General features: G+C 40.1%; 1 protein-coding gene across 2 annotated transcripts in view; it reads right to left on the reverse strand.

Annotated features, from left to right (window-relative positions):
• Nucleotides 1-4,543: 4,543 nt before the first annotated feature.
• Nucleotides 4,544-26,546, reverse strand: part of LOC149466470 (septin-2A) — a 145,677-nt gene continuing 123,674 nt past the window's right edge. For both annotated transcript variants that reach the window (XM_089672489.1, XM_089672488.1), the window contains exons 12-13: nucleotides 14,680-14,766; nucleotides 4,544-6,077 (exon numbers count right to left, since the gene is read on the reverse strand). In XM_089672489.1, the coding sequence (XP_089528615.1) occupies nucleotides 14,695-14,766 (72 nt within the window). In that variant the 3' untranslated portion in view covers nucleotides 4,544-6,077; nucleotides 14,680-14,694. The remainder of the gene's footprint in view (nucleotides 6,078-14,679; nucleotides 14,767-26,546) is intronic.

Raw genomic sequence — 26,546 nt, forward strand, 5'->3', positions numbered from 1 at the left:
AGAGGCAACCATTACAGTACATTGTCACAACTGGTTGATTTGTGTTATACACAAGATACAATATCTGGTACGTAATTAGTCTCGACACTAAAAAAGTCTCACACATGTGGAACCCCCATATTTAGGAGGCGTAGCAGAATGTTTTGGAGTGTAATTGTAAGTATACATATGCTGTATACGATAAATAACTTGTTAAAATAAACGATGGTGTGTGAAAAAATATGTATTTCTTCATTTTTCAAAAAAAATAAAATGTGACTTTAATAAAATCACCATGCCTCTGACTAAATACCTCTGCTTCTGCTACTCACTGGCACCCTCTGATTTTCACAAATGAGCAGGTTCACCCTGAGCACATTTGACAGATGTGAAATGGTCTGGAGAAGCTGTGGAGAACATTATGTGGGCTGTAACATCATTCAGCATGACCGTTTTGGTGGTGTGTCAGTGATGGTCTGGGAAGGCATATCCATGGAGGGACACACAGACCTCTACAGGCTAGACAATGACACCTTAACTGCCATTAGGTATCAGGATGAAATCCGTGGACCCATTGTCAGACCCTACGCTGGTGCAGTGGGTCCTGGGTTCCTCCTGGTACACGATAATGCCCATCCTCATGTGGTGAGAGTATGCAGGCAGTTCCTGGAAGATGATGGAATTGATATCATTGAATGGCCCCCACGCTTGCCTGACCTAAATCCAATAGAAAACCTCTGGGATATCATGTTTCGGTCCATCCAACGCCACCAGGTTGCACCTCTGCCCGTCCAGGAGCTCAGTGATGCCCTGGTCCAGATCTGGGAGGAAATACCCCAGGACACCATCCATTGTCTCATAAGGAGCATACCTCGACATTGTCAGTCATGCATACAAACATGTGGGGGCCATACAAACGACTGAGTACTATTTTGAGTTGTTTCAATGAAATTTCAGCAAAATGGACTAGCCTGCCGCATCATTTTTTTCACTTTGATTTTCAGGGTGTCTTTGAATTCAGACCTCTGTAGGTTGATCATTTTCATTTCCATCAAACAATGGGGCATCCTTACGTTCCTAACACATTACCCAGACCATATCTGTATAGATATCCAGCATATTTTTCCCCATTGAGATCTGATGTGTTTTCAAAGTGTTCCTTTAATTTTTTGGAGCAGTGTATATACCATAGTTTTAGACACTATATAAAATGCCACAATGACTAAATAATCTACATTGATTTTGGTTATTTTTACCAAAGAAATGTAGCAGAATACATTCTGACCAAAATTTTCAAAGAAAAATTATTTGCAAATGTATTATAGCAACAAATGAAAAACCCAGTGTTAGTTAAATAATAAAAAAATAAAAAAAAATACAAATGTCATTTGAATACAGTGTTGCATGACTGAGTAGTTGTCATTCAAAGTGTGACAACACTGAAATCTGAAAATGACCTGGGTAGAAAGGGGGTGAAAATGCCCAGTCCTTAGGTGGTAAAAGTGATTGTAAGGTCTGTTTTTTTATACTTATCTGTTCTGTGCAATGGTCCCCACTCCTCATCTCCTGGGGTGTACAATCAGCCTTCTGGGCTCTTACCAGTGTGCCCCCATATGAAGCCGCTTTCTGTAGGGGAGTACCACTCTATTGACACACAACGCAGCTTTGACCCACCAGCCCCTCCTCACTGGATTTCACTGCCGGTAAGTCCGTGTGAAGTGGGAGAGAAGACTGCAGCCAGACACAGCGCTGGATTGCTCCAGGAGTCAGGTGTTTAGAGGTGAAAGGGCACAGCAAGTTTTTTTTTTTAACCTTAAAGCAGGGAATGCATTATAGTTAAAAAAAAAAAGAAATATATATATATATATACACACACACACACACAGTTGCAAGAAAAAGTATGTGAACCCCTTGGGATTACGTGGAGTTTTGCATGAATTGGGCAAAAAATGTGCTCTGAATGTCATCTAAGTCACAACAATAGAAGAACACAGTCTGCTGAACATAATACTACACAAACATTAGATGTTGCCATGGTTTAATTGCACATACCATGTAAACATTCACAGCGCAGGGAGTAAAAAGTATGTGAGGCCCTAACTTAATGACTTCTCCCAGAGCTAATTGGAGCCAGGAGTGAGCCAACCTTGACTCCAATCAGTGTGATGATATTGGATTTGTTGCTGACAGCTGTCCTGCCCTTAAAAAACACACCTGTTTTGGGTTTACTGGTTTCAAGAAGCACTGTCTGATGTGAACCATGCCTCGCAAGAAAAGAGCTCTCAGAAGACCTACGATCAAGAAATGTTGACTTGCATGAAGCTGGAAAGGGTTACAAAAGTATCTCCAAAAGCCTTGATGTTCAGGTGTCCACGGTAAGACAGACTGTCTACAAATGGAGAAAGTTTAGCACTGTTGCTACTCTCCCTAGGCGTGGCCGTCCTGTAAAAATGACTGCAAGAGCACAGCGCAGAATGCTGCATGAGGTAATGAAGAATCCCAGAGTGTCAGCTAAAGACCTACAGAAATCTCTGGCACATGCTAACATTTTTGTTGACATATCTACAATAAGGAAAACATTAAACAAGAATGGAGTACATGGGAGGACACCACGGAGGAAGCCATTGCTGTCCAAAAAGAATATTGCAGCACGTTTGAAGTTTGCAAAAGAGCACCTGGATGTTCCACAGCACTACTGACAAAATATACTGTGGACAGATGAAACCAAGATTGAGTTGTTTGGGAAGAACACACAACACTATGTGTGGAGAAAAAAAAGGTACAGCACACCAACATCAAAACATCATGGTTTGGGGCTGCTTTGCTGCCTCAGGGCCTGGACGGATTGTTGTCATTGATGGGAAAATGAATTCCAGAGTTTATCAGGACATTTTGCAGGAAAACGTACGACCATCTGTCCGCCAACTGAAGCTCCGCAGAGGATGGGTGATGCAACAGGACAATGACCCAAAGCATACAAGTAATTCAACAAAACAATGGCTGCAACAGCACAGAATACGCCTTCTGGAGTGGCCCAGTCAGAGTCCTGACCTCAACCCGATTGAAATGCTGTGGCATGACCTTAAGAGAGCGATTCATACCAGACATCCCAAGAATATTGCTACACTGACACAGTTTTGTGAAGAGGCGTGGTCCAAAATTGCTCCAGATCGTTGTGCAGGTCTGATCTGCAACTACAGAAAACGCTTGGTTGAGGTTATTGCTGCCAAAGGAGGGTCAACCAGTTAAGTCCAAAGGTTCACATACTTTTTCCTCCCTACACTGTGAATGTTTACATGTTATGTGCAATTAAACCATGGCAACATCTAATGTTTGTGTAGTATTATGTTCAGCAGACTGTGTTCTTCTATTGTTGTGACTTAGATGACGTTCAGAGCACATTTTATGCCCAATTCATGCAAAACTCCACGTAATCCCAAGGGGTTCACATACTTTTTCTTGCAACTGTATATATTAGCTTTAGAACCATTTAAAAGGTTAACTCATCCTGATTTGGATCATTGTCAAGTTAGAAAGTTCAAGTGCACTCTATGGACAGCTTCTGGGCTGATGCAAATACTCTTCCATTATTTTCTTATAATATAACGTATTTATCTTTCATCAATTATGACTAAGGGCTCCACTTAGATGTGGTAGCTCTATTAGTTTTCTGGTAATCCTGCCAGTAATACACTTCCTGTCATTAGGGTGATATCTAACACTGCCAACCACCTGTAAAATTATGGACAGTTTGTAAAAAAACAGGCACTTTTCTCGTACCTGTAATGGTCCATGAAAAAAGTGCCCATAAACAGATAAGTTCCTCCCCAGCTCTGAACTGCACATGCTCAATTCCAGAGGCAGCTGAATAGTGCAGTGCAGGGCTCAGGAGGCAGGGTGTGATCGGGTGTGCACCTGGGCAAAGTAGCAAACTTGTTGGGCTGTATTTGCACTGCCTCCCATCCTGTCACCACTGTCGTTCCAGCCCCATCTTCATTTCGCCGCCTGTCCAATCACACACTCTGCCTCCGATTTGTGTCCACCTAAGCCCACCCACACTCCAACCTCTAGCATGCAATGCTCGCCACTGTGCTAAGCTGCTAGCCTGCCACAGTCTGAGCCACCCTGGGGGAGACCAGCCTGGGTAAGGGACCATATAATTGATGAGTAAGCCTCCTGCACATAGAACAACCTTCCCCACCTTTTGCTGTCCCCCCCCCCAGCCTCATTTACACATGTGATTGGGGCAGTAAAACCATGTGGTTGAGCTGTGTGTTTACTTGCTCTCAACTGCTCCCCCTTTTGCAGTTGAGGCACTGGCTAGGAGTGTGCGCAAGCCACAGCCGGAATTCAACCCCTTGTTGCGCTTGGCGGGCGATACTGCCCTCTGTGCTCTTATGTGATCTACTGGTAGATCGCGTTTTATGGGTTTGCTGACCCCTGGTTTAATGTAACCAGGGTTGGCTAAAATAGGTAAAAATGTTCAGGGAAACATTTAGTCTCATTCGGTCCACATTCCTTTACACTCCAAGAGTTAGCATCAAATCAAATGCACCACACAAAGTCAGAGTTGTCTGTACAGTTTATTAGTTATAACTTCTGTCAGAGTTTAAAATAAGACAGCAGAAAGGTCATGCATTAAGGTTTTGCACCTGCTAAAAAATAGTCTACCTAGATGGAATGTGCGTTACATAACTTAATATATAACAAGTCAAAGCTTGCCAAGTTAAATTCTCTCCTCTTCAGACTTTCACACGCAGAGAGAAGCTGAACCTTCTTCAGGGATATCATGTTATTTGTCAAACTCAGGCTTGATAGGCAATAGATCTTCATACTTTATTATGGAGTGTGGAGAACGGAAAGTGAGACTTGCCCTTGGTAGGAATGAATGTACTTATCTAATGCCCTTAGTAAGAATGAATGTACTTATCTAATGTAACCGTAATTCTTTGCCAAATGTTCACTTGAAAAGTTCATATTTGGTTTATTCTGCCAAGTGCCCTATAGTACCTTTGAACTAAATCTTGAATATCTGTCAATCTTTGTGTGTAACAATCATCCAAGCTCAAGGCCTCAAAGCCTGGATCTTTATTCCCTACTTTTTACAAAACCTGGATATTCGAAACCTGTGTAGAAACAACTGCAGTGAGAAAGATACTGACAGTAATTTCACAGTGGCATGCCTGATCCTTATCTTCATTCTTAACACATCTGTTATTTATGATTCTTCTAGAAAGGGAAAATGTGGAATGAGATAACTGATGTCAGAATATTTCTCACCACAATACAAATTGCCCCTACAGTGCTCCTTCAGTGCCTATGGCAGGAATCTTCTCTATAGCAGATAATCCAGAGATTACATTAACCGTTGTTGTACACAAGAAAAAGAAAAAAAAGAGAGCACATCCTTCATTGTTTAATAGAGCTGAACTAAATCAGTCCAACAGAATTAAGGCACTAGTTGGTTTAACAGGAATAGCTTATTAAAGTCATACACAATGCTGTGGTGCATTACAATCAGAAGCTAGCTTTCACTGTGTGAAGGCACTTCTAACAGGTCCAGTACCATTAATATATGAAACTTTGCTCCCATCTCACTGGACAGAGAAGATTTTAAATATTTTCGTACCTTACATGCTCTGCCGGTATTTATCCATTTATTTTGACTCATAGTGTTAAAAATGTAGTATTACCTTATGTGTAACTGCAGTGACAAAAAGCCTAATCATGTCTCTGGCACCAAGGTAGCAACAGGGATTCTTGTAAGAAGAAAAGTGCAAAGAAAGGTAACATTTACAGAGCTAGTGATAATAAAAGGGCAGTGCAAATACACACAGCTGGCAGCTAGCCTTACATCTTCCGGTTTGAAATAGATGGAAGAGAAATAAAAGTTCTAACAATGAGAACAGGCATCTCTGTACTCGCACTATAAGCTTGATATTAATATAAAAATATACATACACAAGTTACAAGGTTATCAAAAAAATAAGCAAAGACAGAAAAGGGGGAAGAAAAACGGTCAAGGTCCAGGCCAGTTGCACAGCATCTTGGGCCCAGGTTTCCATCTGCGGCAAAAGGTTTTATGCTGCTCCAGGAACCTGTTCAAAGAAATAAAATCAGATGAAAGAGCAGGAACAGGTACAAAGTGTGTTTTATACTGAGACGCACTTTTATAAAGTATTTCAGGGAATCTACAGTTGTGGCCAAAATTATTCAACCCCCACTGAAATTGAGTGTTTTGGCCAGTTTGACATTGCTTTTGATCATTCAGTCATCTTGCTTACATTTACATTAAAGAGGCACTTGTAGGTCAGACAAATATAACATAACAGTTATAATGAAATAACCACAAATGTCTTTTCTGTGCTCACAGCATTATCAGTTTTATTCAACCCCCAAGTGACATTCAATCTTAGTACTTAGTACAGCATCCTTTTACAGTTATAACAGCTTTTAAACGTGAAGCATAGCTTGACACAAGTGTCTTGCAGCGATCTACGGGTATCTTCGCCCATTCTTCATGGGCAAAGGCCTCCAGTTCAGTCACATTCTTAGGCTTGCGCACTGCAACTGCTTTCTTTAAGTCCCACCAGAGGTTCTCAATCGGATTTAAGTCTGGTGACTGCGATGGCCACTCCAAAATGTTCCAGCCTTTCCTCTGCAACCATGCTCTAGTGGACTTGGAGGTATGCTTGGGATCATTGTCCTGTTGAAAGGTCCAACGTCTCCCAAGCCTCAGGTGTGTGACGGACTGCATCACGTTTCCATCCAATATCTCCTGGTACTGAAGAGAATTCATGGTACCTTGCACACGCTGAAGCTTCCCTGTACCTGCAGAAGCAAAACAGCCCCAAAGCATGATTGACCCTCCACCATGCTTCACAGTAGGCAAGGTGTTCTTTTCATCATAGGCCTTGTTCTTCCTCCTCCAAACATAGCGTTGATCCATGGGCCCAAACAGTTCTAATTTTGTTTCATCAGTCCACAGAACACTATCCCACAACTTTTGTGGTTTGTCCACATGGCTTTTGGCATACTGCAGTCGACTCTTCTTATTCTTTGGAGACAGCAAGGGGGTACGCCTGGGAGTTCTGGCACGGAGGCCTTCATTACGCAGTGTGCGTCTTATTGTCTGGGCTGAAACTTCTGTACCCACATCTGACAAATCTTTTCTCAGTTCCTCAGCAGTCACACGGGGACTTCTCTCCACTCTACGCTTCAGGTAGCGCACAGCAGTCGAAGTCAGCATCTTCTTTCTGCCACGACCAGGTAGCGTTTCAACAGTGCCCTTTGCCTTGAATTTGCGAATGATGCTTCCTAAGGTGTCTCTTGGTATGTTTAACATCTTTGCAATCTTCTTATAGCCATTGCCCTTCCTGTGAAGAGAAATCACCTCTTCTCTTGTCTTCCTGGACCATTCTCTTGCCTTCACCATGTTTGTAACCACACCAGTAAATGTCTAGAAGGAGCTGAGTATCACAGTCATTTTAAAGCTGCCTAATTGGTGCTTATTATGCTTGATTGCTGCTCGGTGACATCCACAGGTGTTTTCAATACCTGATGGAAAGCACCTGTATGAACCTCTGTTCTTCAGAGTGGTAGTCTTTAAGGGGTTGAATAATTGTGGCAATGAAGAAACCACATAAGAACCATTTACTACTGTATTACATAAACAATTGATGTCATTTTAGTTGCATTTGGGTAGTTACAACGTCCTTGTAGGATTTGATTCTGAATACAATTCCAAATGTACACTATAGTCCCTAAACCCCTTTACAGCATTGGGGGTTGAATAATTTTGGCCACAACTGTAAATTAAAACTTGAGCAAATAAACAACACACATGGTTTAAAAAAAAACAGTGCTAGGAAACCTAAGCAAATAACTATTTCCTGTTCTTCTTTCCTCCTGGACACCATGCTAAGGTGACTGTTTTTAAAGTACCAATCACTTTGAAGAAGCTGGACAACTATTTTCCTTTACTAAAAAACCCTTCAACCCTCACAAAATTAAATATGTTTAGAAAATAAGAGATAATCTGGAGATGCAAAATAAGATTTCAAACTCTTCTATTACAGCTGTATGTACATTCTGGAATACACAGCTGCATTCAGGACATTCCAGGGTTAAACTTCCCAGCTGTGGTAAAAAAGGCAGATAAACACACTTGTGTCTATACTCAACTAATGGCTTTTATCACAAAGCACTTGCTAGTACTTCAAAAACCTGCACAAAGTACATCTGGGTACCATGTCAGCACTGCAGGGTTGAGATCTGTGTACTCTTAGTCACTAAAACATGGCTCACAGAATGTGCATGTCTCGCATAGTCTGCCTAATCCCCATATGGTTTTGTCAGCAAATGAGCAGCCTCTGATACATCATGCTTAAGTCAATATTTGGGTTAAATGTGTAACATAACTTAGAAGACATGGAAACAAAGTATACAGACAGTAGTACAATGTATGCATCACTGCAAGCTATATTTCCATGCACTGGATTGTTTAATAACTCCTTTGATCTGAACAGACGATCCATCAGCTTTACAAAGCACCAAACTTAGTAAACAGTGACATGGACTTCATCCACTCAACACCATTATTCATAAACTGAATCATATTATCCTGAATGTCACAGTTATGATGATAATCTTCACTGTCTACAGAGGCTTCACAAACCCTATGCACGAAGAATGGGGATCTCCCTGTGTCATCAGCTGGGTTCAATTTCTGCAGTGATGGGGGCCAGATGTCTGATAGTATGTGCTTCTAGCTTGGAATAAAGGAATTCTAACACTGAAGGTTGAAATAAATACAATATTGAGGTAAGACAGCAAAGAAAAAAAATGTACAGTGTAATAATTTTGTCATTCATAGAAGACCAGCCATACATGGTCTGATATTTGCAAGCCATAGGATGCAAGATTTCTGTAGCAATAGGGCCATATGGGGGTAAATACTGAGATAAATTAATCACTTGCAAGAATAAGCACACAATTCTGCAAAAAATATTTTCCCACCGATTGAAAACATTTGGCTGTTGCTCCATGACCCTATCAATGTTTTCTCCATAAAGGTGTTTATGACGGGTCCTATACAAGTTCCATACAATCAATGACAGGACACTATCAGAGGCCCTTCTAAAAGCTATCCAGATCTGCCTGAATGTGTGGTAAATTGTGTGGGCACAGGTCTTCTGTGTTTGTAAACTGAGCCATCAGAAGACAGGCACAGGCAAAAACTGATGTATGGTGAAGCGTTATAAGGGGCGGGCTTAGTTTTTTCTGCTTGCCAGTGCCCTAATCTCCTGTGGGTGGTAGTATAACCCATTTCAGAGTTCCTGTGTCCCTTAATAGACAATGGAGACATGTAAATTGTTTACTGCCCATAACCTGGGCACAGGTGCACTTTAAAGCTTAACTCTGGGAAAAAATGATTAGGACGAAAGTAATTTTGACTTGCCTGTAAACTCTATCTTTGAGGAGACAGACTTGATATTCATAGACCCTGGATTACAGGTTGTTATCCTTCGGCGATTAGATACTGGCAAAGCTTTGAAGGATACACTTGGGTGCCCTTTGTAACCCTACTCCACCTCTATGAGTCCCCAGTTTTGTAGAAAGCATTACAGAGTAACACAGAATTAGAAGGGAGGGTGTCCTGTACTGTACTCCAAGATACAGAATTTGAAGGCAAGTCAAAATTCCTTTTATCTTAATCATATAGTACAGGATATATGTTTGCTATTCATAGACCCTGGGACTTCCCCAAGCAATGAAGGCAAACAGAACTGCACCAACAGGCCCAACAATTACAAAGGTCACAGACCCAACTTCAGAGTTCTGCTGCAAGAACCTTGTGGCCAAAAATGGCATCTGAAGACTGGATGTCCACCTGGTAGAACATGGAAAAGGTGGGAACAGAAGACCAGGGGATGATCTTACAAAGCTGTCACAAAACTGCTAACCAGGGGTGACATAGTTTCTCAAATTTCTGAGGACCACTCCTATGTTGGAATACTAGCTTTTCACAGGCGACAGTAGTATTAGCCTGATTTTTCCATTCTTCTATTGTTAAGTGATTTCAGAATATCCATTTTTGGGAAAATATATTTTGCACTGTAGAAAAGTCTTATAACAGAGACCTCTACTTCAATAGGTGTAGAATCCTTGTTAAACATACTTAATAGACCCATATTTGGTTCAAATTATACATTTCCTTGGTAAACTGAGGATATGAGGTTTACAATATCTCTCCAGCATCGATGGAGTTTAGGGCATCTTCATAATATGTTAATTAAATTAGCTGGTTGTCTATCACATCTTGGACAGTCTGGGGTTTCCTTATGATGTCAAGGGGTATGATATATCAGATGGATAACTATGTAAGTCTCTGTGTAGGCAACAAAGACACCATGTTGAGTGAACTTAATGCCTGTTCCCACAGTTCCTCCGAAATAGGGCCCATGTCTTCCTCCCAACCTTTTATGGCAGGTATATTTGTCAGTTTTTGTATTTTACCATGTACCATTTTTTGTAGCTGAGAAATGAAGAAGTTGGCCTTTTTTTTAGAGTTTGCTCACATCAGCAATGACATAACTGGGATATGCTGTAGGATTAGTTTATGTGTACAAGCTTTAACTGTTTGAGCATGTGTAAGATGCTTCCTTCAAGTCCTTCCTAATTCCCATTTCTAAGAATATTCATGTAGTCCCTGCCTAAAGCCTCATGCACACTGGATTTTTGCCCATCTCTTCTGAATGCCTTTTCTCCTGGCAGGAGAAAAGCAAAGTTAAAAAAACACACCTAAAGATGCATTTTGCAAATGTATTTAGGTGTGTTCAGATGTTCATTCATTTAATTGGACGGAATATTTATTTTTTCTGGCCACTGAAATGAATGAACGCTCAAGCACTAAAGACGACGCGTTTAGGTGCGTTGGCGTGTTTTTCTGCTGGAACATTCCTCTCCTAACTGTGCAAGTAATGTTTTCTTTCCTGCCTCTAGGGGCCCGTAAATGCCTATGTGTGCAAGAACACATAGGCTAACGTAGAGGGGTGTTTAGCGCCAGGAAAAAAAAAATTCAAATCCCTTAAAAAGGATGTTTTTGCCTTAAGCTGAGTATATATTTATCAAAATTTGACCGGTTCAGCAGGAACCAGCTGAATTTTGGTACGTGTGTACCCCTGTCTGTACAACAGAAGCCGGTCTAACAACCAGCTTCTGTCAAATGTAGTAGAAAAGCAGCAATCAATGAATTCTAACAGGGTAGGGGGGAGTCCCCACTGTCAGAATACAATAGGGAGACATGGGAGGTCCCATTTCTTGGGTGGATTTAGGGATCTGTAATTTTCTTTCATTCAATTAGCTGGTTGAGCGCCCCCCCCCCCCCAGAAAAAAAAAATGTCCATGTATACCGTGCTTTAATGCTTGGTGAATTTGTTGTCCTAATTAACAAACATTTGTGATAACTACATGTTGGCCACCATGCTATGAAAAGACTCCCATTCTCAAGAGCACAGCTTTGTTTTTTTCATATTCATATGAGTTTCTGGCATTGTAAGCAATAATAAAATTATATATATATATATATATATATATATATATATATATATATATATATATATATATAAATGAGAGAGAGAGAGAGAGAGAGACAGAGAGCGCGCATACTGGGAATATTATTTTACTACTGGGTACATCTTATCTTGGCTTGTAATCTTTAGGGGTGTTTATCTTTAAATGTAGCCCAACATCATCCAGAAAATAAAAATGGTGTCGTTAACGTTTCAAAAGCACAAAAAGGCTATAAATGTTGAGGAAAATTCTCAAACAGAACTCCAAATATCAGGGTTTTTTATTTGCTAGTCTGCAATCAATGGAAAAATGTATGTTTATATTACAGTCTAAACAGAAAGGAAAAAAAACTATTTGGTTGCTACTGAAGCCATTTGGATGAGCAGGTGTCTACCATATGTGCATGTCCCAGAAGATATAAACCTCAAGTGACCCTAGGTCAGGTGCCTGGAGACAGAAGCTTGCCTAGTCATTGACAAGTATTCATCAAAAATGGCTTTCTGCAGTGACTTCTGTGCGGCCAGTATAATATGAAGAAGCAGAATGTTAAACAGCTGTTAGCACTAAGAATACATTTTACAATTTTTAATATTTAAGAGCACTTGATGGATTGAAAACGACAACAATACTAATAAGCGTGTTGACCCATGTTCAACTACTGAATGTTCTTACACCACAAGAACTATTCAGGTGCCAACAACGCTATTTTGGGGAAAAAAAAAAACAAATGCACTGAAACATTCAAATAAGGACATGCTTTAAAATGTATTAGACAACCACCCGTGCCTTACAGGTGAGCCTGCTGGCACAAAAATGAAAACTAATTATAGTCTTCTCTTTAGAAACCCATGTGACAGCGTCAGATTCACAAGATCTGTCAAAATGACACATACTTATATTCAATTGTACTGAAAATGTAAAATGACAGCATGAGTGGGTGGTTGAAGAACGGGAGCATGGATGTGTCTTTTGGTAATGACTACTTCTTAAAAGCTCTTTTTCAGAATGTAAGGCCAGTAAGAAGTTCAAAGCTGGCTGCTTGACAAAACACAATTTAGAGTTCTGCCTGTGGGGTGACTGTGGCCCTGCAGATGGTCATGTGCACAGGCCTATGAGAGGCATTGGTAAAAGAAGATCATGAGTATGGACAGATGACAGCCATAAGTGGACATTTCCCAGCCCATTTATAAAATGTTTTCCCATTGATTTCAATACAATGTGCAACTCACAATAAAATCATCTGTAGACTGCTTGATGCTGCTGCATATATTGTATGGTGTACAGCCACAATCATTCGCTAATGGAATGATGGCATATAATGATATCCTAATTTGGAAATCTGTTTATGAACATCTTTCAAAAAAACTCACAGTCCATATTTAACCGCTGTATAAAAAAGGCATTAGGAAAAGAATCCTGGACAAGTGGAAAGCAGGAAAACTATAGGGAGAGGTTAAGAAACTTCTTTGCCATGAGTATTAAGATTTCATAAAGTGAAGGTTGTGCCAGTTAATTAGACTCAATTACAGGGGCTAGTAAGAGACATATGTTCTGCAGAGTTTCAAATCAGGAAAGGATTGGGGGAAGTAGTGGACTATTTTTGTCTTGGAATGTGAGTTGAACAGACGGGGTCACAGTGGAATATGACTAAAACAATGATGTAAGGTCAAACACAAACCACACTTTTACTCTGCTACTACTTAGAAGGTTAACTAAGATGGCAATGCACAAATCTACCCACTACTTCTGCCTTGGAATCGGCATCTGCAATTCCAGCCACAGCCATTCAAAAACTTCACAATTCAATATTTCAGGATTTAGCTGTATTAATGCACTCATCTGGGATTTCAGAAACATCCATTGTAACAATCGGCAAATATGCAATAAGCTACAGCAAAAACCAAACCTACTAGATAAGCCAGCAGTTGGGTAAAAAGAACATCCAAGTGTATAGCAAACAGGTCTAATAGTCATTACCACAGGGAAAAGGATTGTGCTATATCCTTCTCTGTTAAAGTAGTAGTAGTAGTAAACCCACTTTGTATATTTTTATCTACAGGTAAGATTATAATAATGCTTACCTGTAGGTAAAATTAATAGCTCCTAAACGTGCACAGTTTAGGAGATGTGCAAGATTTTTTTTTCAGCCAGCACATGCGCTCTGAAGAAACTGCATACCCATGGCGTTCCTTCAGAGCACTGTGTTGTGTCCTGAGACTCCCGTGCGCATGTGTGGGAGTGACGTCATCGCGGCCCAGCCGGTCAAATGGCCGGAGGTTGCGAACCCAGAAGGAAGACCGGGTGAAGATGGGAGCCTCTACAGCGGTGACAGGGTATCGGTAGAGGGCTTCATTTTAAGGTAAGTTTTACATATGCAATGCATACTACCAGAGTATGTGCTTACCTTGCAGGGAATTTTTTTTTCTTTTAAATGGACGCAGTTTACTACCACTTTAAAACAGATCTATACTCTCAATATAACACTGGATTAAAGTGTTACTAAACCCACAACAGTAAAATCAGTCTGTATATACAGTAAAGCATGCTTGTCATACTCACTGTGGAGTTAAAGGGTTAATCCTCTGCATTGTGCAAAAACGCTGTTTGATCCTGACTTCTCTTCTTAATTTTTCCCTTCTTATACTGTCCCCAATATACCTCCTGATAGAACAGAGGCTTGGGGGCAAGCTGCACATGCTCAGTTTGGTGTGTATTGCTAGAGAGTTTTTTTGCAGGGGGAGTGCATGTGATCAGCAGAGGACCAATCAGGACTGTCCATACAGAGGATCAGGGGTCCTGCAGCCTCGGAGGAGAATGAAAACTCCTCCTACAAGCTTTAACCCATGCTCAGCTGGACACCGATAGAAGTCACAAGACTGCTATATACTGCTGATAAGAAAAAGTATTTAGCAGTTTATATTTACTAATTGCATTTCCATGTTGTGTGTACTGTGGGAGACCAGATATAGTGCATGCAGGTGCTTTGAGACATTTTATTCAATCCATATTGAGTGTTGTGTTCTGATGACTAATGATTACTAATTTATATTTGTTTTATTTGGAAAGCATGGAATAGCCTTGTGCTTTCAAATCTATATTTGGACAAGAACAAGTAATGTGCAATACCTTAAAGGGGGGTTGTCACTCATCCCCAGGGGGCTTCATCCTCATCTGAGCTTGCATTTGAGCAATCATCTCTTGCATTCTCCGAAGCTAAAAGTGAGGCAGAAAGAAGTAAATCAATTAGGGAAATGGTCTGTAGAATCACTACAAAGGGTAGACAAACCAAACATGAAATTTTATTTGTAGGTGATGACTTATAAGACACAGGTTTTTGATACTCTACAAAGCAGATCTCCCTCCCATAGTTTGAGATGTGGTGCCTCCATCTAGAAGTTCCTGTTCACTTTTGTGTTCCAGAAACCTCCTGTTCTATAGCCACAAAATATAAAATTAAAGCAGTTTTTGTTTTGTAAAATCAACAAGTTGAATACATACATGAAGTCTACTCTCTAATTATGACCATCAGTGGTCCAGACAGCTCTTGGTTACTGCAAAATCATAGCTGCTATGATGCCGCATCCTACACAGCGCAATATTTGGGCGCTGCAGGGATGAAGAGCTGCTGCTGTGACAGTGAAGGGCTCCTGTCATTTTTCCCTCCATTTCCTCTCCCATCATCATTTCACAAAAACCTTGTATCCTTTTCACAGAATAGAAGGCATTCTGTAATCAGACAAGAAAAGAGGAAGGGCATGAACAACAGAGTCTATCTAATATATATATTAATATATATATATACAGTTGTGTTCAAAATAATAGCAGTCAGACATCACTAACCTGATCAATCACTGTTTTTGGTAGAAATTATATTTCTACATGGCAAATAATTTACTAGCAGGTGTAGTAGAGTAATAGAAATCCAACAAACCCAACAGTCATGACATGCATGCTGCTGATTCTGTGTAATTGAATCACTAATTGAAAGGGGCATGTTCACAATGATAGCAGTGTGGAGTTCTATTAGTGAGGTCATTCATTCTTTGAAAAACAGGTGGCAATTATTGCCCTTATTTAAGGAAGGAAGGCAGCAAATGTTGTACATGCTGGTTACAGTGCATTTCTCTCTGAAATTCTGAGGAAAATGGGTTGTTCCAGACATTGTTCAGAAGAACAGCGTACCTTGATTAAAAAGTTGATTGGAGAGGGGAAAACATATAAAGAAGTGCAGAAAATGATAGGCTGCTCAGCTAAAATGATCGCAAATGTTTTAAAATGGCAACCAAAACCTGAAAGACGTGGAAGAAAGCAAAAAACTACCATTCGAATGGATAGAATAGCCAAAATGGCAAGGATTCAGCCAACAATCAGCTCCAGGAAGATCAAAGAAGGTCTAAAGTTACCTGTGAGTACTGTTACAATTAGAAGACGCCTATGTGAAGCCAAGCTATCTGCAAGAAGCCCCCGCAAAGTCCCACTGTTGAAAAAAAAGACATGTGCTGAAGAGGTTACAATTTGCCAAAGAGCACATTGACTGGCCTAAAGAGAAATGGCGCAACATTTTGTGGACTGATGAAAGTAAGATTGTTCTTTTTGGGTCTAGTGGCCGGAGACAGTTTGTCAGACGACCCCCAAACACTGAATTCAAGCCACAGTACACTGTGAAGACAGTGAAGCATGGTTGTGCAAGCATCATGATATGGGGATGTTTCTCATACTATGGTGTTGGGCCTATTTATCGCATTCCAGGGATCATGGATCAGTTTGAATACATCAGAATATTTGAAGAGGTCATGCTGCCTTATGCTGAAGAGGAAATGCCCTTGAAATGGGTGTTCCAACAAGACAACGACCCCAAACAAACCAGTAAACGTGCAACATCTTGGTTCCAGACCAACCAGATTGACGTTATGGAGTGGCCAGCCCAATCCCCGAATCTTAATCCAATAGAAAACTTGTGGGGTGACATCAAAAATGCAGTTTCTGAGGCAAAACCAAGAAATAGAGAAGAACTGTGGAATGTAGTCCAATCATCCTGGGCTGGAATACCTGTTCACAGGTGCCAGAAGTTGGTTGACTCCATGCAACACAGATGTACAGCAGTTCTCAGAAACAGTGCTTATACAACGAAACATTAATTAAGTGATTCACAGGAAAGCAAAATCTTCAAACATTTTTCAGTTTATATAGTGAATGTTTGAGTTTGTAAAGAAGAATACAAACACTGCTATTTTTTTGAACAGTTTAATATTCACTTTTCTTCAATTTTTTTAGGGGAACAACACAAATTTGATATATTTTTCTTCATATTCTGATTTGGAATAGAATGTGTAGTGTTCCCAATGCATTTGTGTGTATGGAAATAAAAGCTATTAGAAGGATTTTGAGCTTTATTCACTTTTTTCAACACACTGCTATTATTTTGAACACAACTGTATATATATATTTATATATATATATATATACACACACACACATATATATATATATATACATACACACATATATATATATATATATATATATATATATATATATATATACACATACACACACACACACATATATATATACATACACACATATATATATATATATATATATATATATATATATATATATATATATATATATATATATATATATATATATATATACACACATACACACACATATATATACACATATATATATATATATATATATATACACACATATATATATATATATATATATATATATATATATATATACATACACACATATATATATATACATACACACATATATACATACACACATATATACACACATATATATATACACACATATATATACATACACACATATATATATATATACATACACGCACGCACGCACACACACATGCGCGCACGGGTTAGACAAGATGGAATCACTTTGTGACTTGCAGGTGTGAAAGTGACGACGTTTCCTGTTGAAATGCAACATTCTTTTTTGCTTCCGCTGTGTGATGAGACACCTAGCTAACAGGTGGGAAGCCTCACTTTCGTCATTCACCGAGTGTGCTGCTAGTAATACGGAGTCATGTCAGAGCTTACTGGGCTTCAGAGAGGGTAAATTGTTGGTGCCTTCGAAAAAAGGGGGAGGGATACGAGCGCTTGGATACAGTGTAAGCAGCTAGCATTAAGGTGCAACCTCTCAACCTTCAAAATGGATCTGTTAGAAAATGCAGCGCTATATGTAGAGGTATGAAATCAATAATCAAAAATCCACAAGATACATAGATGAGTGCTGTGTGAAGCGCTAGTATAACAACAAATGTGAAACGTCTATAGTGGTGACACTAGAGAGTGCAAATAGTGACATATGACATGTAAGATATCACATCCCGTGACGTGATGATGTACCGTCCAGTCATAAGATCAAGGTAAATAGCAGTGACTCCCGTGCCCATGAATGGATATATAATGCACTAACCAGATAGCGCAAACATCTGCTCTTTTGAGTTATCAGACCACTCCTGGTCATCTGGAACTGGAAGGGCAAGAATCGGAAGATCATCTGGCAAACCAGCAGCACGACAGGTGATCAGCATGTCATCTTTCTCCAAATGGTGTTACTCATCCATCCAGCAGGGGGTCATGATCCAGGTATCATGAATGCTCAGCCATCCAGTATGGAAACCTCACAATGGTAGGTATGGGGCACCAAAACAGGAATCAACCTTGAAAGGGGGGGCTCGTAATGCAGCAAGCCCAAACAGAGACTTTGATAGTGCAGTATTTTTGAATCTTTATTAGGTATCTTATAAGGTAGATAAGAGCTCACATTCAATGGGATACAACAGTAGTAAAGATGGCCGCCGGCCTCCGCGTGGCTCGAACGGCGTGACATCACCAGCTAGGCTCCACCCTGATGTGTTTCGTGCTTATGAGCACATTATGTTGGTGCCTTCGTTGGTTCCTCTGTAACTGAAGTTGAAAAATGTATTTGCCATGTCGTGAGGTACAGCATAAAAAGTTATGAAGGTATATACTGCTGCAAAAAGGACTGCAGAGCTCAATCTCAGTCCTGTGAAGAACCTCTGCACTAACTTTTGCAGCAGTTTTCTTATTCTGGTCACAATCCTGCACAATGTTCTTTTGGTCAGTTGACCATGTCGACCGCACTACACTTCTGCTTATCAAACGACGTATTCTCGGAAACTGAATATGTCGTCATAACCTATGATACTGTACTTCGCGACACCACAAATAAATTGGCAACTTCAGTCACAGAGGCACCAGCTAAGCGGGAACCAGCAATTTGTCCTCTTTGAAGCTCCGTAAGTTCTGACATGCCTTCGTGTTACTAGCAGTGAATGAGGAAACTGAAGCTTCCCACCTGTTAGCTAGGTGTCTCAACACATAACAGAAGCAAAAAAAATGTTACATCACTTCCGCTTGTAACACAAAACATATATCGTCACTTTCACACATGCAAATCATGTAGTGTTTCCATTTTTTTTTTGTCCAACCGCGTGTGTGTGTATAATTATTTTTTTTTTAATGTAAACCTCTACCTAAAACACAAGTAATACCTAACCACTTATTTTATCTGCAGACCTTATTTAAAAAAAGAAAAAAAATTAACACACACAAGAGAGACTTTTTATTTGACTGCTCTTGGTTTCTATTTTCCAAATATTTATTTTTATCCTGGTTGGCCGCCACTTTCCCTCGCTCTAACCACCCAGTTAATAAGTCACTTTCCATTAACTGGGCAGAGACAGGAAATGTGCCCACCTCTCCCCCTGTGAAGTTTTTGCTTGCAGTGGACAAGGGCCAGAGAACTGGAATTTACATGTTCAGTTTTTAAGGTCTAAAACGGGAAAAATTCTAAGACCACAAATGAATGAAAAAAAAAAAACCCCACAAAACACACAATTACACACAAATATCTCGCCAATACATAAAAAGAAAAAAAAACATAACTTATATTCAACTGTACACTGAAATTAATGCACAAAGTTATTCTAACAGGACTTTAAATGCCCTGGAGACTCCTTTGACAAAAGACCGATTGAACAGTGTCCAAGCTCCTCAGCTTCATGCAGTGGGAGCACTTCCTATAAGTGCTGAATATTTTGGTGATCTGACCTGTGAGCTGCCCTACTCCAGCAATGACAGCTACACTAAGAATGGAGTTTTTTTGTGTGCCTTTTTTTTGCAGGGGGGGGGGGGGGGCGGCATAAAACCTCCCAAGCCTATTCTGACACTTCTCTCCTACATGTAAAAATCAGGGTTTTTTTTTTTTGCTAGAAAATTACTTCTATATACATTTTTGTTAAGCAGAGGCCCTAGAGAATAAAATGGGGGGTCTTACAAATCTTTAAGTCACCTGGTATTTGCGCACTGATTCTTCAAATGCATTTTTTTTTTAAATACACTTTAATTAATTTTAATGCACAAGAACACTATTAGATCCCAGATCTCTCCTCTGGCCTCCAAAGCAGCCAATCAGACACATATCGGTCTGGTCTGCTGCTTCAGTGGCTGGTAACCGGCCAGTTAACACAAAGCTGAAACCGGAAGTGACACATAGAGATGTACGGGGGTGTTCCGATCCTCGATCATTTCTATGGTTCCACGGGCTCCCCGATGGGATGGAAGAGCACGGAAAAGTGGCAGAAGGGGGGGGGGGGGTGACCCCTTCAGCTGCCTGTAAGAATAATCCAGCGGCTAATTAGCTATTAAGTTTGCTTTAATAAAAAAGAGCATCGCCAGCCAAAAAAAAAAAAGTACAATGATGATGCCTGTAGCTGCACTGCCTTGGGCGGCAAGTGGTTAAAGTAAAACTTTCTAGAGAGAAACATTGTGGCTGCAATAGCCAACCTCTCTATTCAAATGTTTTTTGCTTGGAAGGGATACTGGATCTCTGGTTTTATCATTTGCCTCACAATCCTAGAACAAATAAGCATATTAGAAAAGCCAGTACTGCAATCAGAAAGTCAGCATGACAGCCAGGCAACTAGCATTTGAAAAATTAAAAAGAAGACCCATGTTTCCCTATGGAAATTTTTCCATTAAAGTATCTATCTGAAGCACAAAAATGTAAAATGTTAATTACCAGTTCTTCTAGATGTGGTAGCTGCAGTAGTTTTCTTTTTCCAGGCTTTTTTTTCCCTTTATGTTCACCTCATGATCCTGCCAGTGACACTGCCTGTCCTAGGATGACAATACTAAAGCTGGGTACACACGGAGTATTTTTTTGTTCAACCAGTCAAAAGTCACAGATTCCTGCATCTACACAAGCGATGCAGATGTAGGATCTTTCTCACTGTGCCATTGTATTCTGACAGCTGGGACTCCTCCATCAAAGTACACTGATCAGTGCTGCAGTGACTGACTGAATACTGGTTTTGCAGCGGAACTGTTTGAAAGAAGCCAGTTTAACGATTGGCTTTTGTTGAACAGAGAAGGCTACACACAGATCAAAATTCATCTGGTTCCTGCTGAATCGGCCAAATTTAATTCTGTGTGTACCCAGCTTTACACACCTTATTTAAAGCGGTTGTAAAGGCTCAAGGTCTTCATGCATGAAGGTAAAAAACCTCCAGTGTACAGCAGTGTCCCCAGCCCCCCCCCCAATACTCACCTGAGCCCCATCGAGATCCAGCAATGTGCATGACAGCCTTGGCTGTCCCGGGTCTCTGCCTTCTTACTGGATGACACAGCAAGCGGGAGCCATTGAGTCAGCCAATGAGGAGAGAGGGGTGGGCAGGGCCAAGCCACAGCTCCATGTGTGATTGGAAGCATGGAGCAGTGGGTGCCCCCACAGTAAGCTGATAGCTATGGGGGCACCACGACAAAAAGGAGGAGCCAGGAGAGCCCGAGAAGAGGAGGATCCAGGCTGCTCTGTGCAAAACTACTGCACACAGCAGGTAAGTATAGACATGTTTGTTTTTTTTACAAAAAAAAAAACAAAACAAAAAAAACACCTTTAGTATAATTTTAATCTAGAAGTAGGACAGGACTGCAAATACCTCTCCTTCTCCAAAACATTGCATAGGGATAGGAAGATAGCAGAGAACAATGTAACTGATAAAAGTTCAGCATAGGCAAAGAACACAGGAAGTTATTAGATGCCAAGATCTCAGAAAGGATCAACAGCTATATTTTTTGCACATATCAAGCAGATATAGAGAAATGCTTTCAATGGCATATTTAAGATCAAAGAGACTAGATACCCATTAGTTCTTCATATATGAACAGGTTGTTTCATGGAAGTATTCATAATCTCATCCTTGTAAAGACTGAGCATCAGTAGCTGTGATGATTTCTCATACCTGAATAGATTTTTTTTGACTTATGAATACAATGGAGTTTTGATAACTTTATTTACATACATTAATAATCTACAACCTCATACTGTCAGTTGCATAACATCTGTTACAATGTATTATTTATTGTTTATAAACTGTATCTTGAAATATTAAATACTATTGTCTCATATGTCTACAATTTTTCAAAATAGTACAGATATGTATTCTGCCAATGCCTCTACTCCTATATTAACTTTATTAGCTGAGCAGGACATTCCATTACAGAGCCCAAGAAGATGCGACATTTTTAGAAGGCTATTGTACGGATAATAATTCAAGTCACTGGAGTCACTCCCAGCCAGAAAGACGATGTGTCTGTCTGGGCAGACATGGAGTATAAAAGGGATGTAGCTGAGAAATAAGGAGGAGTCACAGTCTAACAGGATGTTCCCACGATGTTTGCTGCTGTGCAAGTTTAAAAATACCTTAGGCCTGGACAATGACATGAGGAGAAGGATGGTGCAAATTCCCAGCCAAGAACAACATGCTGAGATTTCAGGCTAGGAGTACTGAGCATGAACCAAAGAAAAGACATGGCAAAATGAATTCCTGAAATCAAAAATCCGTACTATTTATTTAAAGGAAAGGTAGTGGTGGGGGGAGGAGGGTAAAGCCAGAAAACTACTGGCAAAACATGCCCCCCAAAATAACCCCATTCACTAATATCAGTCTCTGCCCCTTCTGTTGAGACCTCTTGGAAACGGCAGTATGATTACCTTTTGAACACTGCTACCAGCCACCTCTAATCAGGGTGGAAATATTTAAAAGAATAACTAAACCCTAGAAAAAAATGTACTATACTGCAGCCTACTAGTCCTTATACAAGGTGGCTGCAGTCGTTTTTGCTTTTTCAGGCTTAGAACATTTTCAGCAAGTACAGAAAATGCCTGCTGATCTTTCCAGAAATGCCGTGTTCTATAAAATGAAAAAGAAACCAATCTCATCTTCTTCTGTAAACTACTAATCTCCCAATCTCCTACATAATGGAGATGAAGAAAGGAAGACATATTTGTAGTCCAACCTATGTGATACCATGGCTCCCTCTATAGATTCAGTGGGGTGGAGAATGTAAGCTGTAATATATTTTTTATGGGTTTAAATATCATTATAAATATCTGGGGGTGTAATGAAAGTTTTTACACTACTCTTTTCTCTGAAATGAACGGTATTATACAACAGATGTACTTATAGAAGAAGTGGTGCCAGTTTGGTTTGCCTGTTAAAAGTAAAACTTAACTCTCACACAAAAAAGACCTAAAGTGTATGTATATTGAAGATTTTTTGTAATACGGTAAGGAGGTACAAACACCTGACAAGTTTTAATTGACAGCAATATCAAAGAATGCTGCATACGCAACTGCAAGGCACTAATGATAGCTACAGTCATTATTTTTTTCTTTGTTGTGTGATTTTTTTTTTTTTTTTTTTACAACCTACTGCCTTGCGAAGCCAAATGAGTTTGCAATCTATTGCTGCTACCACACACATTCACTAGAGGCAATTTTACATGCTCAATTTAAGGTGACCATGAAGGTACAGCTTGCAGGGTAGAGTCTGTGCCACCTGTTAAAGGGCAAGTACAGGAAACAACTGAGGGTTGTGCACCAGGAGCTCCATGTCGACTTCTCATCCATTCCTGCCAGAATAGGGCAGTTGTGTGCATTGTCCCAGGCTCCGGTTCCCAATTATGGTTAATGATATTTCCATTTCTTACATTTTAGCATGTGGAGCCTTGAGATTTTGCATATTTTTAACAGGTGCAGTGACTGAAAAAAGGCTGAGATATTCTGATCTAAAGAATATTTTGACAGTAAAGAAATCCATTTACAAAACTAAAAGGCTTTGTATTCCCCATATCAGACAGTCTCCAATTGAGCTGTTTATGTGAGCACACGCATTTTGGCTTAGGTGCTCCAGTATATTGTGGCCATAATTTGTTGTGGATTCTTCATAGGTCTTACTATTAACTGTTAAGTATACATAATTGCTTGGAAAGCGTGTACAGAATACTAACACTGGGGGGCCTCAGTTACTATTTAAACTAAGTCAGATAGTTATTTTTAAATCTTCTATCATAATAAAGGTAGTACAGCTCCCCCTTGTGGAAGAATGCCATTACAGCAAATTACTGTTCCAAGAATGCAATCATAGTTACACAAAATGGACCTTGGCCTGCTCCATACAATAACACTAAATACTTTTTTTATTTTTTATCAGCCATTTGGACCAAATTGAAAAAAGAAAATGTATTCACCTACTGAAGCACAATAAAATCAAATAATCCACTGCTTAATCTGAAGTAAAGGTGTGACCATTACAAACTTGTACAGTGTTTTCTTGTATAATCCCTAAATGAAATCTTCACCCAATTTAGTGGCAGCCAATTGCAAAGTATCCCTATAACAGTGCATGGTTATAGAGAGTACATGAGCCTGGGATAACAAACAGTTGACAAAGTAACATCTTATCAATAAAGCTTGCACACACTGCAAGTGAAATTAGAAAAAAAAAAAAATAGATTTTTTTTGTTACTGTAAAATCCCTTTCTCTGAGTTCATTGATGGACACAGCCTCTCAAGTCTTGACCAAACAGGATTTTATAGCGCCACCTACAGGAGTAGGACACTAGGCAGAAAAAAACTCAGCACCTCCTACAATCAGTCTTCTCTAGGCATAAAACCCCCTCTCTCCTATAGGCATGCCAGTTAGTCACAAGCAGTGTGAGAAAGAAAGACTCCAACAGAGGGGTGGGGGCTGCATCTATCAATTAACTCAGAGAAAGGGATTTTACAGTGAGCAACATAAAAATCCTGTTTTGGCCTTACGTTCATTGTCACAGCCTCTCTTTTTAAGTCTTGACCCAACAGGGACGTCCCAAAGCAGTGCCACAATGAAAAAACAAACCTAGGAAATAACCACGTGAACACACCCATGTTCCAAGTGAACCTGAGGGAAAACCCAGAGAGTCTCAAACAGGAGCTTGCCAAAACCTGCGATCAAAACAAGCATCTGTGGATGACAAAACAGCAATCCTTATAACAATCCCTGATCAAGCCACATGTTAGTGATGTAACGCGTAGGGCAGGCCAATGGCGTCGAGCCGCACACCTGGAAGTTTGTGAGACACTATCTTTTGAGTGACCAGGAAACCTCATCTCTTAAGGGAACGGAAGGCTTTTTTTGTTTACAGTAGTACTCCAGTTGGGCATCTTTTATGTGCAATATATTTTTTAATAAATAATGGTGGGAAACGTTTGATACGCTATGATGGTATATTCTTTCTTAAAATTGAAGGCTATATAGTGTATGGATTAAGAGGATGAATGAATATGCATTGAGTTACATCGGGACTGGAGGCTGGAGATTGCAGGAGGCTATACCAGGGAAAAAGTGCCATTTGACCTAAATTACATAGGTCATATAGAGTATATATGGATGTCGGTGGAGGATCTCCACATGTGGGTGATAATGAGCACAGATTGAAATGCAATATTTGGCATAATTCTACTGCTGGATAGTAGAATAATTACACACAAAAGAAGTACAATTCTTTGCATTTTAATAGACTGGATACAAGAACTAATTCATTATTTAGGTTTATCTATTTTGGTATTTATTTTTTAGGGTATGCAGAAGTATAATTAGAATATGCAAAAAATATGGAAGTCTATTACGTGAAGTGGAGTATATGATTGTGCTGCACTTTAGTTAGGTTGTAATACTTATAAAATTAAGCAAACCGGAGCAAGAGACAGCAGACATCGTAACGCCCAGAAAGCACTGACCACCTAGGTGTTATGCTTCATAGCGGGGAAGGGAGTCTTCTGCCCCATAACAGCATAGGTCTGAACAATCGTCCGCTGAACCAAATGTGAAATAGTGGCAAAAGAGGCCGCTGTGCCTTTCCTCAGACTGTCTGTAAGCGTAAACGAGAAAATTATTCACGATTGCATGGACCACATCCAAGGAATCCAAGCTATCTCCTTAGAATGTGAAGGGCAAAGTCACAAGCAAAGGAAGACAAAGTACTCAGGCAGATGAAACTCCGACACCAGCTTTGGAAGGAAAGATGAAGACAGATGGAGAACTACCTTATCCATAGGTAGAATCAGATGAAGAGGTGTACAGGACAAGGCTGCCTACTCAGAGACCCAGAGAAAAGGAGCGATAGCAACCAAAAAGGTAACCTTCTGAGAAAGAGGTGGCAATGGAAAATCTTGAATACCCCCAAAGGAAGGATGCTGAAGCACTGATAAACCCAAATGTAAGTCCTATGGTGCAAAAGGAGAATGCACAAGGAGCGAGACATGGCGAACCCCCTAAACAAAACGTGCAAAGCAAGGAGTGTGTAGCCAAGGGGCATGGAAAAAAACATAGCATGGGTAGAGACCAGACCCTTAAGAGTCTGCAAGCAAGCCCATGGTAAACGCCACCTTGACAAAAGGCCAATCCCTGAGCCACAGAGAAAGAGCGAGAATGGAACCCCAAAGCCTAGCAACAAATGGTACAGGCCCTCCAGGTGCAATGATATATCTTCCATGAGGTAGGCCTACGAGTCTGCACCACAGTGAGAATCTCCAAAGCATAGAAACTCCCTGTTCCTCAGAACATGGCTCTCAATAGTCAAGCTGTCAAAAACAGAGATGGA

Source organism: Staurois parvus, unplaced genomic scaffold, assembly GCF_062004578.1.
Source record: "Staurois parvus isolate SC_StPar_1 unplaced genomic scaffold, SC_StPar_1.0 ptg000129l, whole genome shotgun sequence".
Taxonomy (NCBI): Eukaryota; Metazoa; Chordata; class Amphibia; order Anura; family Ranidae; genus Staurois; species Staurois parvus.